Here is a 16,872-nt window from a genome sequence, read left to right on the forward strand (position 1 = left end):
TACTTTGGAAAATGACTGTCAATAAGGTTTAATGGTGGAGAATAAAGCAGGCAGTAGAGATAAATGATTAATGTAGCATTGAAATAATACATGAGGAGGTAAATTAAGGATAAAAAAAGTTATTGATATTATGGGTTTTTTATAATTAAGGGAGTTAGTTTTAAGAGAATTACACACAATTATACACAATTACCCTTTCATACTGCTGACATTCCCATAAATGACAAAAACATTAAAACGTGAAATTTGATAAATGACACATTTATTAGATTTTAATTGACAGACAAAATGCAGCAAAAGAAGGAAGAACTGCAAAAAAAGATATTAATATACAGACATTTCATCAACTCAAACTAAAAACCAAAACGCAAGAAATGCTCTCCAATACTGTGTGTGAGGAGTCCTTTAAATGGGTGTTAACTGGTGCGCATTGAGGGGGATGCAGTTACACAGCTGTTAGGTGCCTCGCCCTAGTTTAATCAGGAATAAATGGTTTGCATTAAGAAGTTGCGACAGCAGGCAAACACTGAGAGGCCCTTAATATATTATCAGCATGGCCCTGTAACCCCACACTTGTGTAATTACTCAAACAGTAGAGTTCTGGTTTCAGCCTAATGTTGCATACATGAATACGATAGAAGCCAAGAAGAGAGGAAAGGGTCATTCAGGTAACCCCGGTTGTGTATAACCTTGTTATGTGAGGTTAAAATATTGCACATACACAGACTTATGTAAAAAAAAAAAAAAAAATCGCTCTGATGCCCCAAACCCAAACATCACACTGCACCTTTTAATATCCCATCCTTTTAAAATATATGAAACTGTAAGATAATGGTCATATAATAATTGGAATTACTTAGACTCTAATTTAACTGATGTAGTGCAGGGTCACATTGGTCATTTGTGAAGGAAACTATAACCATGAGTATCCACATTGTCACATAAAACTGTTTAGGAAACACACTGTACTTGCAATGATACTGCAAAAATACTTCACTGCTCATCACAAAAGTTGCTATTATTGTTATTATTTACTACAGGAACTGCAAGAAATTGCTACAAAATGTTTTGGTAATAAATCTGCCTTAGAAAAATACATTCCTCACACTTCCTCCTCCTCTCAACTCTTAATAAGGACAGTTTAGGTGCCCTTCCTCACTACTAGACAGAAGTTAAATAAACCCCATTATTGAGAATGTTAATAATAATAATAATAATAATAATGACTCTGAAAAGCCTGAGTTACAAGCTGTCATTCATTTTACTTGAACTCAACTCAAAGTAATAAACTGTATTTAAAAGATGTGATTGAGTTATAGCCTCTCGAGTATCCAAAATATCATTAGTTCATTGGTGAATTATCAGACATCTTTGAGCTCTCTATTATTTGCAATTTCTGTATTCTATGATCCATCAACATTACTCCTTGCTTTAGAATACATTTAAAATACAGAGGAAAGGAGAGGAGTGTCATGGAGTCTGAGCCTCAGTTGTTTTTCTTGTCAGGGGAGTCTGGAAAAGGTGCATATGGTGGAGGCCGCTCCTGTTGGGAATAGAGGAAAAAAATTTTTTTTTTTTTTGAATAAGCGCCATGAAGAGAAATCTCTTGTCACTACCACACAGCTCTAACTGAAGAGAAGGCAAGTGAGGTAACTTACCATGGGCATGTAGACATTGTGCGGATTGCTGGGATTGTAATATGCGCTGCCTGCTGCTTCTGCTGCCTTGGAGTTACCTGTGCATAAAATGAAACATGACAAAGGCAGGGAGATAAAAAGAAGACAATGATGATTGATGAACACACAGAGGAACAGACACTACTGTGTGTGTGAGGAGCACAAGATTAATCACAACAACTGACAGCTTCAGAAATCTACGAGACAAAATATAGTGACACATCCTGAGGACACTTGCAGGCAAACGTCCAACTCAAGCTTTTCCTTAAAATAGAGATGTCCCCAACTGACAACAGTGTACCAAGCTCACCCCATGCTCATAGTGACACAGTTTACACCAAAATCCACAGGGTGTCAGAAGGGGGGTTGTTTATCTTTTTTTAATTTTGATGTGTAGCAAATGAGACATGAGGATCTCTTTTTTTTTGGTGGTGTGCTTTGAAGTGATTCACTTTGAAGCAGATAGATCAGATCTGACGGGTGAAGTGACACAGACATATAGAGTGGAAAAATAGAAAGAGAGAGAGAAACAGACCTGGAGGTGCTGTTGGGGCTGCTGTCCAATTCTGGGGAGGTGCAGCCCAATTTTGGGGTGGCCCAGGGTAAGGAGGTGGTGGGGCCATGTAGTCAAAACCAGATGGGTACATTCCTGTAATGTAGAAGAAAGTAAGAAGGGAAAGAGAGGTGGAGTTTACAGGTCAATGGAGGGTACTGTCTCTCTGTAATTAGTTACACAACAAAGACCAAAAAACAGACAAGATAAAAACAGAAAAATAACGACAGGAAAAGGGTGAAACCTGAACATCATGCATGCCTGAAGCGTTTTTATTTATGTTCAACGAGGACCTTAGGAAGAACATATATATACACAGAAGCAAAGCTAACCCTAACCTCCCAACCCTAAGCTGCAAACTGTATATACATATGCAGTAAAAAGTCGTGACACATCTATAGTATATAATAATCAGTATAATATAGATATATATTTTTTTTCCCCTACATTTTGATCAGATGGAATTAATGTGAAATATATATTAAAAAATTTTAAAAAAAGGTTACTAGTTAGTCCAAACATTATGACATTATGTTAGTAAGCTGTATTGTGTACCTGCAGCAGCTGTTGGATAATTGTAGCCCAGATTGCCAGCAGCAGGGGGTGGCCCCTGGTAGAATCCATTCTGCTGTGGTGGAGGTGGATACGGATAGCCGTGAGCAGCAGGTGGAGCTGGTCCGTAGCCATTCATTGTTCCAGGTGAAGGATAGCCGTAAGAGGCAGCTCCATTCTGCACAGGAGCTGCACGAGAGGCTGGAACACAGTAAGCAGAAATTTGTCTCTTGAAACAACTTAACTGATTGTGGTTGTGTTCATGCACTCTGTCTGTCTTTCTACTATAGTGGCCATCTCAATATGGAATTCTCTAAAAGATGCTTTTAAAAGACTTTCAGTGCATTTGACTGCTTATACTTTCCTGAAGCAATGTCACAGGATTTTAATGCTTTTTACAATGTAAAGGAGCATTCAATTAAATATTTTGGAGTGTAATGCTGGATGTAGTGATTAAATAAACTAGCATTCAAACCATTAGTGGCCAGCTTGAAGAGATGCTGTCCCAACTCTATGGCTCCTCCACTGGGGAATGACATCTTGAAATGGGCCTGGCCCTCCCAGCCACCTGATGAGACAGCAAACATTTTATACAAATACAGCACGCTACATGTGTCTTACTGTGGATCGCAACAGAAATAACAATTATACCATTAGATTTTCTAATAGCTATTGCTATGCTTCATCATTATGGAAAGATAATCCACTAAATCAAAACACAGGAGCACCTACCACCAGGCTCAGCAGAAACTGTCCCTTTGATGTAGTTCGCTGCAAAGACTGGTTGCTCAATGCTGCACCCTTTCATCAGGTAGTAAGGGAACATGGCTGAACCCATGCAATCCTTGGTATTGCTGGACACAAACAACAACTGCACAAGCGAACAAAGGAAGAAAGAGAGAGTAGGTGAGGAATTACTCAAGAGGAACTATGAGATTATGAAACCTCTCACATTTCCCAGCAGGAACGCAGCAGTTTGTAACTGGATGTTGAGCGTTTTATGCTGTTTTGACTGTACCCTGTAGGGCGTGAGGTAAACTGTGCCCTTCTTGGTCCCCTTCAGCAGGTCTGTCTTGCAGGTGACATCGCTGAATGAAAGCTCCACGTTCTTACACTCCCTTAAGACACTAGATCAAGCAAGAGCAAGCGAAAGCAGTCGGTTACAGCCTATATAAACCATCCACGTAAACAATGATAGGAATGTTATCAGAAACTTAGGCTGCTACATATAGCTCGCTCCGTTTAAATAACGCTAAATGTGTTTTCCCCAGGTGTCAACATGCTAACTAAACCTACAGCTACTTCCTGTTTTGATGATGGCTAATGTTAGCCATCTTGGGCAGACCGACTGTTGGGATACTAGGAGGGTCTTCAGTCGGCCATTAACAAAATTATGCCAGACCAGTTTTTAAAACACTGAACAAGACATTTGATGTAACAGCACAGGTCGCGGGCAACTAAAACAAACATGAACACTGGAATAAATGCAGTAGCTATGCTAATGTTAGCGAGGCCAGCTAGCGAGAGGCTAGCGGTTGCATAGCAGCTGTGTTGACTACGCACTGGAAAGTAGCGTGTAAACAAGCGGAAAAAAGAGGCGACTGACACATAATCGATAAAAGGAGGCACACACGCGCAACATAAAACACACACCTCTCTCCGTTGTTTATCAAAACGCCTCCGTTTTGTGAGTGATTTCGATTCAGGGCCATGATTAGGTGCTGTCTGCTGCTCCGCCGCTGTCTGAGCCTCAGTCTGTCCAACAGCCCGACGGGGGTGCCCCTGACGTCACTCGTTACGCCACGGCCGCGTCAGACAACCCGTGATTTACCGTCGGACAGTCAACAATGTCAACAAACAAAAACATTTAGGTCACTGTTTCAAATCAGCAGGTTCAGTGGCCTTTGTGTCACCACAACTCTACCTACAGAAATCCATCCACTAATCTTCATTTAACTGAAACCACTTCCCATTAGCTATGATGCAGAAAGCCTGCTCATTAGAGACTAATCACGGATGTAACGGGACACTGACGGACACAAGATTGCTTATGCAATGAAAAAACGGGTACAAAAGCTGCCATAGGGAGGAGAGGTGGGGCTGTGCTGCCAAGGCCTAAGAGTTACGCAATAATTTCATTTAATGACTCCCTGAGGACACTTGGGACCATGATGCCAAGCATGAGATGCATTATTTAAAAGTCGACCTTTTTATTTCTGACTAAATTAGTCTGTGCTGCCTTTCAAATGAACTTCAATGTGGAGCGCACAGGGTGGTGCGCGGCCTCCTCACGCCATGGCTCACAGTAAGCGCCTACCTGAAACTGTGCAGGCTCCCAACTAATCAACTCTAATTAACACGAGTCACGTGATCGCCCCTTTCCGGTGTCAGAGAAAAGGCTGGAGACCTGCAGATCACACACACCCAAAAAGAAACGTATCAGCAAAAGCAATCAAACCAAAAGGACATGGATTATTATTGTGTAAAGCGTTGTTTGTTTGTTGTTTGTTTATTGTTTGCGCTCGTGGCCCAGCTTTGTTTCTGTCTCTCCACCGTCCAGAGGAAGAAAACACCTGAGCTCGCCCTGCCCGCTGTCAGCTGCTCTGCCCGAAGAATAAAAGCTGTGTTTGGTCCGGCTGTCAGAAATAATGTACGTGTTAGAGGTAAGATCGCTGACGTGACAAAAAAAAAAGGTTTTATTTCACAGTGAACTCTCGGTATTTTGGCATTGAATGAAAACAACTGTATGTGCTTTGTGGTGTCAGATCTGTCAGGGGCCACAGTCCCAGTGCCTCAGTCTGTGGGGTCCTGTGGCGTGAGAATGGGAAGAGACAAAAACCAGAGCCTCTCTTTCACCAGCAGATACGACAGCTGCTATGCCCGGATTGAGGTAAAATAAAAATAAGTTTGCGTAAGAATGAATATATCCCTGACATGATCATAAATAAAACACAAGACACAAAACTATGAGCAAGCAGCTAAACTTTTTTGGGTAGTGAGTGATTATGTGTGTATTATTATATATCTGTCTGTCACTGTAAAACACTCTTGAATAGGTATATATGTTTACCCACGAGATCACAAAATATATCATTAGCATTATTTGGAGAGTTTGAAATTATGGAAATGCTACCAAGAAAATGAATGTCCTTTTAATTTTAGAACAGCAGAGTGGTCATTCCACTACAGGTCCAGCTGACAGGAAAGGATCAGTGGCTAAAGGTCAATATCAGCTGTCCTCTGATAAAGAGTCACACAGAGAGGACACCACATCTCCCAACATGTGAGTGGAGGCAGTTGATTGAGTGTTAATAATCTCATTTGCACAGTTATGTTGCCTGCAAATATTACTTTCCACTGTTCTTTTTTACTTTTGGGCCTTGGAGCATTGAATGAATGTTTTTTTTTTTTCCCCCACACACTAATGTTATTTCCAATACAGACACAGGGTTTTGCACAACACATTATTTTGCCAGTTCAAGAGACTAACGTGACTCTTCTCCAGCGTTGCATGGGCAGTGTGACACAGAAAGAGCTCTGCGAGTGGACTGTGGCCATCAAACCATTTCTCGTAGGGCCTGCTACAAACTCGGTTGCTGCTATGATGCTCATGAGCTCACCTGTTATTATAGACTCAATGGTAAGTTGGCCATTTCTCTCATTTGTGATGATGATGCAAGGTAATCCTCCCTAACCCTTTGTAGAAATCAAAAGATTTTGGTTGCCTTGCTTGTTTGAAGAAAAAATGTAAGATGAAAATGTAAGAAGAAAAAGAAATGTAACTAAATTGTCCCATTGCATTTCCAGCCTGCTCTCTGGATGGACATTTTGTATTTTCAGTAAACGCCACAGACACAGACCCGCCCATTACTCCCAGCAGCCTCATAGTGAAAGATCAGCCACAGTGTTTCCCTGTGGTCACTACGCCAGACACAGCTGTGTTCAAGCTTGGAGTCATGGACTGTGGTGCAAAGAAGAAGGTGATGATGAAGGAGAAGCATTTGAATAAAACTTCACCTAGTTTTAGAAAAGTTTATCAGTGAGCTAAACTGTCTTCAAACTCATTTTAGAATAAAATATCGCAATTCAGATTTTGTTCCATTTTTTTTTCCTTTAGTGCTGCTTCTTTATCCCACAATGACTTGCGTACTTTCTTCTGTCTGTCTCTCAGGTTGATGGAGATATTCTGATCTATGAGGTGGAAGTGGAGGAGCTGCATACTGAAAGTATAACCAAACATCCTCCATTTAGGTCAGTTTTGAAATGTCCTGTATGCTGCTGCCAATGCTAATAGCTCCATCTGAGTCTTTGCAGATTAAAAAAAAGTTGGTTTTCATTGTACTTTGATATTAAAGTGATGGCATATATACTGACCAGAGTGGCTTGTAGTCTCCAGGTCATCTGTGAATATACAGCATCAGATCTAAAGCGTGCAGGTGACCTGCGGTCCTTGTATGCAGTGACAAAACCACCGCCGGTGGTTGCCCTGGGAACCATCAGAGTGCAGATGAGAATAGCCACAGGTACTAAGGTTTGTTTGTGAGTATTTAATGACACAAGTGTGGGTCTTGAATGTGTCAGGTCTCTAGGTCAAAACCTGTATATGGGTGTATTGTTGTAGATGCATCCTTCACATCCTTCTTTCCTGAGGAGCAGCTTCCACTGACCCTTCCACTGCGTAAAGCTGCATATATAGAGGTTTCCATTGCCCAGCCATCCCCAGACCCCACACTGTCCCTGCGTGTCCGGGATTGCTTTGCCTACCCTGCATCTAGACACTCTGTGTGGACCCTTCTGTATGATGGGTAAGGTGGAGCTGATAATGATGGAGCTCTAATAACAGTGCTGTTTTGTGTTGTGTAGCTGATTCTTTTTCTGCCCTTGGACAGATGCCCAAGCCCACTGGATAACATGAGAAGCTCTGTGCCTGTGGACAACCTGGGGAAGACCACCTCCCACTCACAAGTGAGGAGGTTTGATGTCAAGACTTTTGCCTTCTTGGACCCTCATACAGGCCATCCAAGTATGGAGGAAGTAAGGCTTCAGTAGTGCAGTCCGTTTCCAACCATTTGGAGTAAAGCAAGTTCTCCTGCTTTGGCAGTTTGTTAACAGTGCCATCTCTCACTTAGATGTACTTCTACTGTTGGGTGGAAATCTGCACAGACCATCTTGACTGTGCTCAGAGCTGTGCCATCATTTGTAAGTATATCATGCTCTAAACATTGTCCTTTTATGTACATTGCATTTTTTTGGAGCTCTTAACCTTCCCACTATCTCCTCTTGCAGCATCGGAGGGTGAGAGACAGAGAAGAGAGACCTCATCTGAGTCCAACCAGGCCCACTTGGTGTCCTTTGGGCCACTGATGCTGGGATTGAACAGCACAGAACAGGAAGAGAATCCGTGTGTGAAACAGAACACAAGTAAGATCTGTTCAACACCAAACTGTTGGAGTGTGGATGACCAATGGCTAAACTTTAACAGAATGTTTGTTTCCTCTGTCTTCTTCAGTGTTCCAGGGGACACTGTACACACTCTGTGGTGTTAGTGTTGCCCTGCTGCTGATGCTGGTGGTCACTGTCCAGTCAAAGATCACAAGCAGGCATAAGACAGAAATGCAGCAAGAGCATGATCCACAACAGTGAAAACCAATAAACAGTGCACCCTCTCTGATGTGCATTGTTGAATTTGTAACATTTTCCTTTTAGCATTGGATACTAAGTCACTGGTGTGATGACATAAGTTTAGCCACAGAATGTTTTTTTTGTTTCTTTGTTTTGTGTTTCACATTGCACGTCACCGTTCAGACATGTGGCAATCAGTTTTTGTCTAACATCAGCAATTTTCCAAAATGAATTTTTGTTCAGATAATAGACAATAATCAAAGTTAATCAGAATATTGGTTTATTAACACAAAAATGCTCCTTTGTATAGAAAGGTAGCAAAAATAAAAAGTGATGCGGTATGGGTATACAAATACAAATATGGGTAGTTGACTCAGTAAGGTCTGAACTTTCTCTGTGCCCTCAGCAGAGCGATTCTCTGTTTATCCTCCTCAAACTTTTTCCTTAGTTCAGCAATATCTGGATAAACAAACAAATATTAACTATAAACATGAGAAAGCATAATTCATTATGCAGTGAAGAATATATTATACATGGTTTAAAATTTCCTAAAAACGTCCATGTTGCTTCTTTAACAACACTTATATGCAACAACTTACGTAATTTCTGTGTGTTCCTGTGCTGCCAGGTGTAGAAGTTCATGAGCTCCTTCCTCTTCTTCTTCTTCATCTCTTTCTGTAGAGTCCTCCGGTTGGCTGCCTCACTATGGGGACGGGCCTTGGTGCCCTTGTGCCCTCTTGTGACTTTCACCCAGCCTTCCTCATCCTCTTGCTGCTGCTCACCCTCCTTCCTCTGCCGCTCTGCTTCCTGCAACAATGGAAGCCAGTGCAGTTTAAAGTTGGGTGGACTAGATGGCCTTGGTGCTGGTGGGGGAAAAGGAAGAGCTGCAAAGATCTCACCTCTTCTTTCCGCTTGTCATAGCCTGCCATGAATGAATCGACTATTTGCTGCAGTTTGTTTGGCTGAATGAAAGACTCTTTGTATTGCTGAATCCATTCTGTAAACAAAACATCACATAACATGCATGTGTCACGAAAGTGTTTTTTGTCTTTTTTTTTTTTTTTAATTGATTGTACTCATCAAGGTAGTGGCTGAAATTCAAAACAACAACCACAACACACAATAAAATGAACATAATATTGAATGTTTCATTTCAAAATGTGAGCTCCCCCTCACTCTGTACTCCTGTCTTCACTGGGCGCTGCTCTGTGCTGACCACCAGAGGGGAGTTATGTGAGTGTGATTTAGCTGCTGTGACACTAGAGGAGTTTTGGAACACAATGTAGCCGACTTTGAAACCCTGTGAAGAGACAGACGGAGACACATGACATAAAACGATGACTTGAATCTGCAAGAAAAAAAAAGTGTGAAAGTTTTATCTCAGTGTTAGAGCAGAGAGAGTGCCATCTGTGTGGGCCAACCTGTTTCTCAGCTGGTTTGAAGAATTTGGACAGCTTGGGTTCTGAGTCCTGGAAGGAGCCCGGGTGTTCTCTCAGCTCCACAGACTGAACACCACCAAACTGGGAGAAGAGCTCTCTGACAACAGCCTGGAGGACAAAGCACAGGAGTGACAGAGCGGCGCTTAGTAAGGATCAGATCACTGAATATTTAGACACGATGTACAGTGAGACTGCCGGCTGTGTGAGCGGTACCTTTGAGCAATACGGCGGGATGTTGAGGACGAACAAAGTCCGGTCCAGAGGTCTGCGTGAACTCTTCTCTGCTCGCACCCTGTGCTCTTTCACGTACAGTTTATGCCGAGCAGCACTATCGGAACTAAACTGTAAAGACAGCTCTGCGAAGAGAGACGGAACGAACCCTGAAGTTAACACAACAGCTGGGATCTCTGTCCCTCCATGATAAAAAGGGGGACGCATAAAAAAGAAACACGAAACATAATAATCTGTCCTGGTGTAAATCGATGTAAGCGAAAAGATTGAATAAATATTCTTTCAAACAATACCTGTAAATCCTCCAGGAATAATATAAGGCTTGCTACTGCCATGTTTCTTCCTGGCCGGCGCCATTTTGATAAGACCTTTGACACCGGAAGTACAAATATAAACGCGTGATCTAATTTGTGATCGTTTTTGTTCATACTACACAAATTTAAAAAACAAGCAAAAATTAGGAGTACAATATATAACAATATTCCACACACAGCTAGGAATAGAATCATACCAAAGGTGAATAATTAGTTATTCCATAAAATATGAATTATTGTATTAGTTTTGGATGTGAGGAAACAGTAAACATACTTGTTACTCTAACACAAACTGTTATATTTAACATTAGTTAATTGTACAAGAGCACTTTTAAAAAAGGGTGACAGCACAGAAAACAGTAATGCTTTAAGGATAACTTTGTGCTTTAGAAAACCTTAATGTATGTCACACACACACACACACACACACACACACACACACACACACACACACACACACACACACACACACACACACACACACACACGACTGATGAATCTCAGACAATTACAAAGCTAAATATTTAATGGTGACATTTCACAGACAGATCTGACCTCTCTAGTTCTTCTCTCCTGGCTTAATAAGAAAGCATCAGAAAGTAATTTACAGTTGTTGAACATAACATGGGAGCAATGTATACAAGAATGAAAGAAACATGGACTGCTTCAGAAATGGGCCAATAAAGTAAAACCATCTATGAAATCACAAGAATTTTGAATCCACAAAAACTTTAAAGTCAAATGAAAAAGAATCAACATATGACAGCTGACTTTCTGTAATTAGGGTATTATGATTTCTCTTAGCTTGTCATTTAGTAAGTCTGTTATTTTATCCAGTAGGACCTCTTCTTGGGATGATGTCAGGAACAGTTATGCAGAGTTTTTAGTAAAGGCAAGGTCATTGTTCTGTGTAACCAACAGATGCATTTACTCTTTTTGCCATTTCCAGTCTGATGTAGATCCGAGGCAAGGTGAAAATAGAATAATATAACTGAACACAACTGTGCCTGATATACAGGGCCTTACACATAACACAGCAATGTTAAGTCTTGGTCAATTTGTTCTTTTGGTCCCTACTTGTTCTTTGGGGACATAGGGGTTGAAAACTAAACAGGAGAAAAAAAAAATAAATCCTAACATACTGAGTGGGGCTGGCATTGACTTGACAAACAAGTATCACTACAATTCCAGTCTGATTTGGCATCCCCCCCATCACATATGATAAAAACAACAAATTACATCATACTCCTTTCCATATCCAAATCCAGCTCCATGTCATCAACAAACAGGTGACAACTGGATACCACAAAACCAAAAAACAGGATGTTAAGATCCATGAATTTCACGTTCTGAGTAGTCGTGTATATCAAATGTGTAAAAATCTGTCATATGAGAATGATGGCTGTCTGCTGTCAAGGTGAAAACCACAGTTCATATGTTAACACTGAGAATGCAGTAATACGTTTATGAACAAACAGTGTATTCACACTAGACGTGAACTATATCTTGATGCGAAAGGCTGTAGCCTGTGAGCTGGGTGGCTCAGTGGTGGAGGTGGGCTGTGCAGTGGACTTGAACAGAGCCTTGAGGATGGTCTGGGGGTCCACCTCTGGAGTAGGCTGAGAAGAGGCTCGCTGGCCTGCAGGGCGAGACAAGGAAGGGGGCAAACCGTCTTTCTTTGAACTGCCCCCTGTCCCTGGAGTGTCGCTGAGCCTCCTGCAGGAGGCCAGAAGAGAAAGGGGTGTCACAATTTATCGAGACCACAAAAGGAGCAAAACAGTACACAAAATATCTTAACTTGCCTATCTTTTTTGCAATGGCTATTATCATGCAAAGGATTCAATTTCAGCAACAATTTTTCTTTTGTTTCCATTCAATAGTGAAAAATTCCTTGTAGGTTTACTCCGTAACAGAGACGCTTGACCAGTACCTGGTGACAGTTGTCATAGCAACAGCAAAAAAGACATGACAGAAAGCTGGAGTCCGGGGAGTTTTCAGGTTCATGCAGTATACAGCATTAGGTATACTACATTAGTCTTACCGTAAATGTTCAACATGATTTATTTGAATGATTGGCTTTTAGAATTTGGTCCAGTGGAATATTCACTGATTTAATCCCATGAACACTACCATTGCTCTGACATGCAAGATCTGTATAGCTTTAACCCTTTAACACAGAAGATTACTATTGTCCACCTGGACTTGTTGCTTATTTTAGCCATAAAAAGAGACAGAAAGTGTCCTGTGAGTAAGTGCTTTTGCCCAAACACTTACATATGATAATTGTAAGTGCAGTTGTGTGAATGTGCCAGCAGCAGCAGACTCGGTGTAAAAGGGTTAAATATTCCCTGCAAGGATCACATTTAGACTGAAGCCAAAACAATGTTTATTTGTAGTACTGGTCCCTTCATCTCAATCAGTGCTCCTAAGACACCAGCGTCCCCTTGAACCTTGTATATCTCAAGATAGCCAGCTTGCAGGACAAAGCTAAATATGATCAAATAAAGTGAAACTCAGATTCCATTGTGTTATATAATCCACTGCTGCGTCACAGGGCAACTCAATGCACTATGTACTATTAAACTTTGTAAGCACCATAACAATTTATTCAAATAATCATATAGCTAACAAATCAGAGAATGCACCTGCGTAGTTGATCACATACAGCATCTCTGATCTTTATACTATAGTTATACTTTATATTATGCTATACTACTTTATATCTAATAAGCTGTTATCATTCAAGTTAAAGGGAAGTAACAGCTCATTGAAAATATGTAAAATGAAGCTAGGAAACACAGTCCACTCCAGATTAATTTGAAATGAAAGAATGAAGCCCTGAAGGTTTACTTACAATAGAATTGGCTGATCAGATGTGATGACATTTCCATGAATATGGAGGTTACACTTCATGGGTTGGCCTGAGGGGGGAACAAGAAGAAAAGATAAGAAAAGAAACAGGTCTGGTCAGAAGTACTCAAGTCCATCAGTCAGGTTATTGGCAGCCTCAAGAATACAAATTATTACCATTATAGTTAAACAAAAGCATATAAAACAAGAAAAACTATTGTGCAAGTATTAATCTGGATACAGAATAGAAGACAATGCCCAAAGACACAGACATCCATTTGATTTATGCGTCCTTGCTACTGGCACTCACCATCCAGGCAGCGGTTGTTGTACTTCCTGTATGCGCTTACAGCATCCTCTTTACGGACAAACACCACTTCAGCCACACCCACTTTCACCAGCCGTGCTCGCTTCAAGGCACCACACACACAGAACAGCTCCTGTGGACAAACAGAGTGTGCAAACACATAAAATGACTCACCATGGAACACCAGCATTCAAATCATGACCGAATACCAAACATAACCAAAGGTTACAGGCAAACAGTGCAATCTACTCACAACTATGTCTTCCTCAGTGACGCGGGGATGCAGATTATTCACTGTTATTTTTGTCCCTTCCAGAGGACTGAATGCAGGCTGGAACAATAAGTTAACAATGACATATGATAAAGCATATGCAACAAAAAATTTCAATAGAGAAGAGAGGATGAAATTCAACAGATTTTTTTTTCCCCATTCAGTCGTTTACTGTAAAGGACTAAGGAAAGAGGGAAAATTAAGGGACCAGCAGTGACAGAAGTAGGCTTTTTGTGATGTTAAGTTCCTAAAGTAAAATTATATCTCTAGAGTGCATATTGTTTAAGCTTGGAATAAATCTGAGTACTGCTTGGGGAAAGAAAAGTTTCAGCAAATACTTTTTCATTAATAGCTAGAGGTTAAACAGTTTGTAAGGCCAAAAGACAGTTAAGCAGTGCTAAAAGAGTGAGATGTTTACCTGGGGGGGAGTAGGAGCTGTTGTGCTGGTATCTGCTGTGTTTTGCTGAAGGGTCCTGGAAACTGGCTGTAGGGCGGCAGCGGAGGACCGATTGGCAGCCATGCTGGTGTTTGGCCGGGTGGGAGCCACAGGGACTGGTGAACGTGGGGCTGTGTAAGCATCATTTTTAACCACCTTGGTGATTGGGGCCGACATGGAGAATGTATTGCCTGCTGCACCAGACTGCACAAAATGGAGAAAGGTAAATGGAAAAAAAAAATTGTTTAATGCAGAATGTTATACATGTGTGGTAACACTTAAGAGTAAGCATTGCGTTATTGAGAAACTCTTACTCGTGTTTGCAGCATATTGTTTGCAGTAGTAATCTTTATTTGTTTACTGGAGGCACCATCAATTTCATTTGAAACAGGCTATGGAAGATAGAATAACAGATTTAGTACAGCATTTAACAGTTACCTATTGTATAGATGAAACAACATTCGCGTTCACAGACACATGCTTGTTAATATTAATCAGTCATGTTCACATTTGCCAAGGGGGGATGGACACAAACAAACCGTAGGGGAAAAGGAAGAAAAAAAAAAAAAAAAAAAAACTGCTTTACCTGTGAAGCTGCACGTATGCCTCCTGACATCCCTACTGGACGTTGCTGTAAATGGATATCATACATATCATTAGTAAGCCTGACAGCATTGCTGAACTATACAAATAAATGAACATTTTCAATGATGAAAGCAAAATACTTTGCGCTTACCTGGATGGTCTTGGTTATTTTTAATGGTGGGGCAGCAGCTGCCTGTGTCTGTGTCCCTCCAATGCTCCTCTTGAGGCTCAGCCTGTCGCGGGCATCCATCATTCTCTTATTGCTAAGCTGTGGCATTGTACTGCCCCTCACACTCAGTCCTTGTATATTTGGGGCAAAATGCCTTGCATTCACACTGCCAGGACTGTTGCTGGTGTGTATCTGTATTTGTGGCACCAGCGTCGGGCTCTGTATTTGGTGTGTAAGCACTGGTTTCTGCACGGTCTGTGGGGGGACAGCAAACTGATTCTGTTTGCGTGAGTTGATCATCTGACGTGCATCCTGTACTCCTCCTGCTCCTCCCCTGCCACGGATTTTGAAACGAGCATCTTTCTGTCCTAGCTTTTCTCTGGCATCCTTCACCTGAAAACCTGATGATAGAAAGGAGATACATTACATACTTCATTCTTGCCCCCCCACCCAAACTAGTTTTAACAACCTATGCAGAACTGAATACTAGGCACAGGGGAATACAGCATGTTTATTTACCTTAACAATAATTATGGACCTTACCTGTTCCTCCTCCAAGTCGCTGTCTGGCATCATTAACCCCAATCTTCTGGCGCGCATCAAAACTCTTGCCAGCACTTCCTGCACCACGTCCAAACATTGGCCTTCAAGAAGGGAGGAATGTTCAACATTAGTACCGAAAACGCTACCAGGATCCAGTAAGGAGACGGAAACTCCTTCTCAAGTTAGGCTCCTATACCCTAAAAACAACATTAATTTTGGTAGCAACACATCGAAGCTTTGTTGTATTACTTCAATGATGATAAATTTTTTCGTGCAGTAAGAGGGGGAGTTTGAAAGATTGGGGCATTGTACTTTACTGCTTACAATCAAATGCAATCTCTATGAAACTATATCTAAGACAGCAGTTGGGGGGGGGGGGGGGGTTTAAAAACTTGAACTTCGGCTTGGACAAAATAACTTCTTAATGAGACCAACTTCTTTCAAAGACCAGAGTTTTAGAAGAGCGAAACCTGTTTGTCGGCTAATATAAATATTAGCTTACTGGCTAGCTAAGACGAACAAGTGAAGATACAGATAAAACCAAATTGTTTACAGCTTTTCAAGTCGCGACCAACAAATGTTTGCTTGGGCAACCATTGAATTACGTTAAATAAACAACCCCCATGTTTTTAACTTCAAAATTGAATTTCTACAGATTCGGAAGGCTTCCGATAATGTATGCTACTTGGCCTAACCTTTACGCGGTAGCTAGTCAGAGGCTGCCGGCCTTGATTAGCTAACTTGCTAGCTAGCTTGAACGATGCAACTAACTACCAACAGCTCTGAATCCTCACTCTTTCAAAAATGTGGTCCGAAGCTGGCGTGGTCTGATTTTACAAAGTTTCTTATGTGCATTCGTCGTTTTATTACCGTTTTGCAGGAGCCTTGAGATTAATACCGCGCTGTCGTATTACTTCATCCAAAGAAACGTCTGCCATTTTCTCGCACTGCCTCAAAGCTCATGCGTACTGTGAACCCTTTATGTTGCACTACGGAAGCCGACGCGAGTCCGTGTGCGAAATGGCTGACGGGTACTGAATATAAGTGAAAGTGTTTAGATCCCACCGTTTTTCAAACACTAACTACACTTTTAATATTTTCAACTCTATTGCTCTACTACTGAAACACGTTCTACAGTATAATACACAAGACTTCCGACCAAATAATCAATCTTCCATCGATTACTTTGGCCCCATTTGCGGGACTTACCCATGAGCCTTTGCGACATGTATCGTCAATAAAAACAATCCAAGTATACCATCAAAAATATCTTTTATAAGCACTTAAACACAAAATTATTCGAATAATATGGACATGTTTAATA

At 41.2% G+C, this 16,872-nt stretch overlaps 4 protein-coding genes across 4 annotated transcripts; 1 reads left to right on the forward strand and 3 right to left on the reverse strand.

Moving 5' to 3' along the window:
• Positions 1-245: 245 nt before the first annotated feature.
• On the reverse strand, positions 246-4,583 carry wbp2nl (WBP2 N-terminal like). The gene is made up of 8 exons (XM_029508457.1): positions 4,435-4,583; positions 3,800-3,908; positions 3,514-3,652; positions 3,257-3,349; positions 2,785-2,982; positions 2,212-2,325; positions 1,659-1,735; positions 246-1,543 (listed from the first exon to the last, which is right to left on the reverse strand). The coding sequence occupies exons 1-8, from the start codon at positions 4,491-4,493 to the stop codon at positions 1,487-1,489; spliced, it is 846 nt and encodes a 281-aa protein (XP_029364317.1). The 5' UTR covers positions 4,494-4,583; the 3' UTR covers positions 246-1,486.
• Positions 4,584-5,248: 665 nt separating this feature from the next.
• Positions 5,249-8,424, forward strand: LOC115047281 (zona pellucida sperm-binding protein 4-like). Its single transcript, XM_029508096.1, has 12 exons — positions 5,249-5,444; positions 5,547-5,671; positions 5,944-6,064; positions 6,287-6,421; positions 6,589-6,761; positions 6,953-7,032; positions 7,171-7,304; positions 7,403-7,586; positions 7,671-7,815; positions 7,911-7,980; positions 8,068-8,202; positions 8,291-8,424. Exons 1-12 carry the CDS (start codon positions 5,249-5,251, stop codon positions 8,422-8,424), a joined length of 1,632 nt encoding a protein of 543 aa, XP_029363956.1.
• Positions 8,425-8,660: 236 nt separating this feature from the next.
• rrp7a (ribosomal RNA processing 7 homolog A) lies at positions 8,661-10,436 on the reverse strand. Its single transcript, XM_029509084.1, has 7 exons — positions 10,367-10,436; positions 10,056-10,198; positions 9,825-9,950; positions 9,580-9,703; positions 9,303-9,400; positions 9,003-9,210; positions 8,661-8,862 (listed from the first exon to the last, which is right to left on the reverse strand). The coding sequence occupies exons 1-7, from the start codon at positions 10,428-10,430 to the stop codon at positions 8,777-8,779; spliced, it is 849 nt and encodes a 282-aa protein (XP_029364944.1). The 5' UTR covers positions 10,431-10,436; the 3' UTR covers positions 8,661-8,776.
• A 454-nt stretch (positions 10,437-10,890) lies between these two features.
• On the reverse strand, positions 10,891-16,550 carry poldip3 (polymerase (DNA-directed), delta interacting protein 3). The gene is made up of 10 exons (XM_029508469.1): positions 16,419-16,550; positions 15,549-15,649; positions 14,988-15,406; positions 14,838-14,882; positions 14,566-14,643; positions 14,234-14,455; positions 13,798-13,875; positions 13,548-13,677; positions 13,242-13,308; positions 10,891-12,103 (listed from the first exon to the last, which is right to left on the reverse strand). The coding sequence occupies exons 1-10, from the start codon at positions 16,484-16,486 to the stop codon at positions 11,887-11,889; spliced, it is 1,425 nt and encodes a 474-aa protein (XP_029364329.1). The 5' UTR covers positions 16,487-16,550; the 3' UTR covers positions 10,891-11,886.
• Positions 16,551-16,872: the final 322 nt, after the last annotated feature.

The sequence above is a fragment of the Echeneis naucrates genome, chromosome 8, assembly GCF_900963305.1.
Source record: "Echeneis naucrates chromosome 8, fEcheNa1.1, whole genome shotgun sequence".
In the NCBI taxonomy this organism is placed as follows: Eukaryota; Metazoa; Chordata; class Actinopteri; order Carangiformes; family Echeneidae; genus Echeneis; species Echeneis naucrates.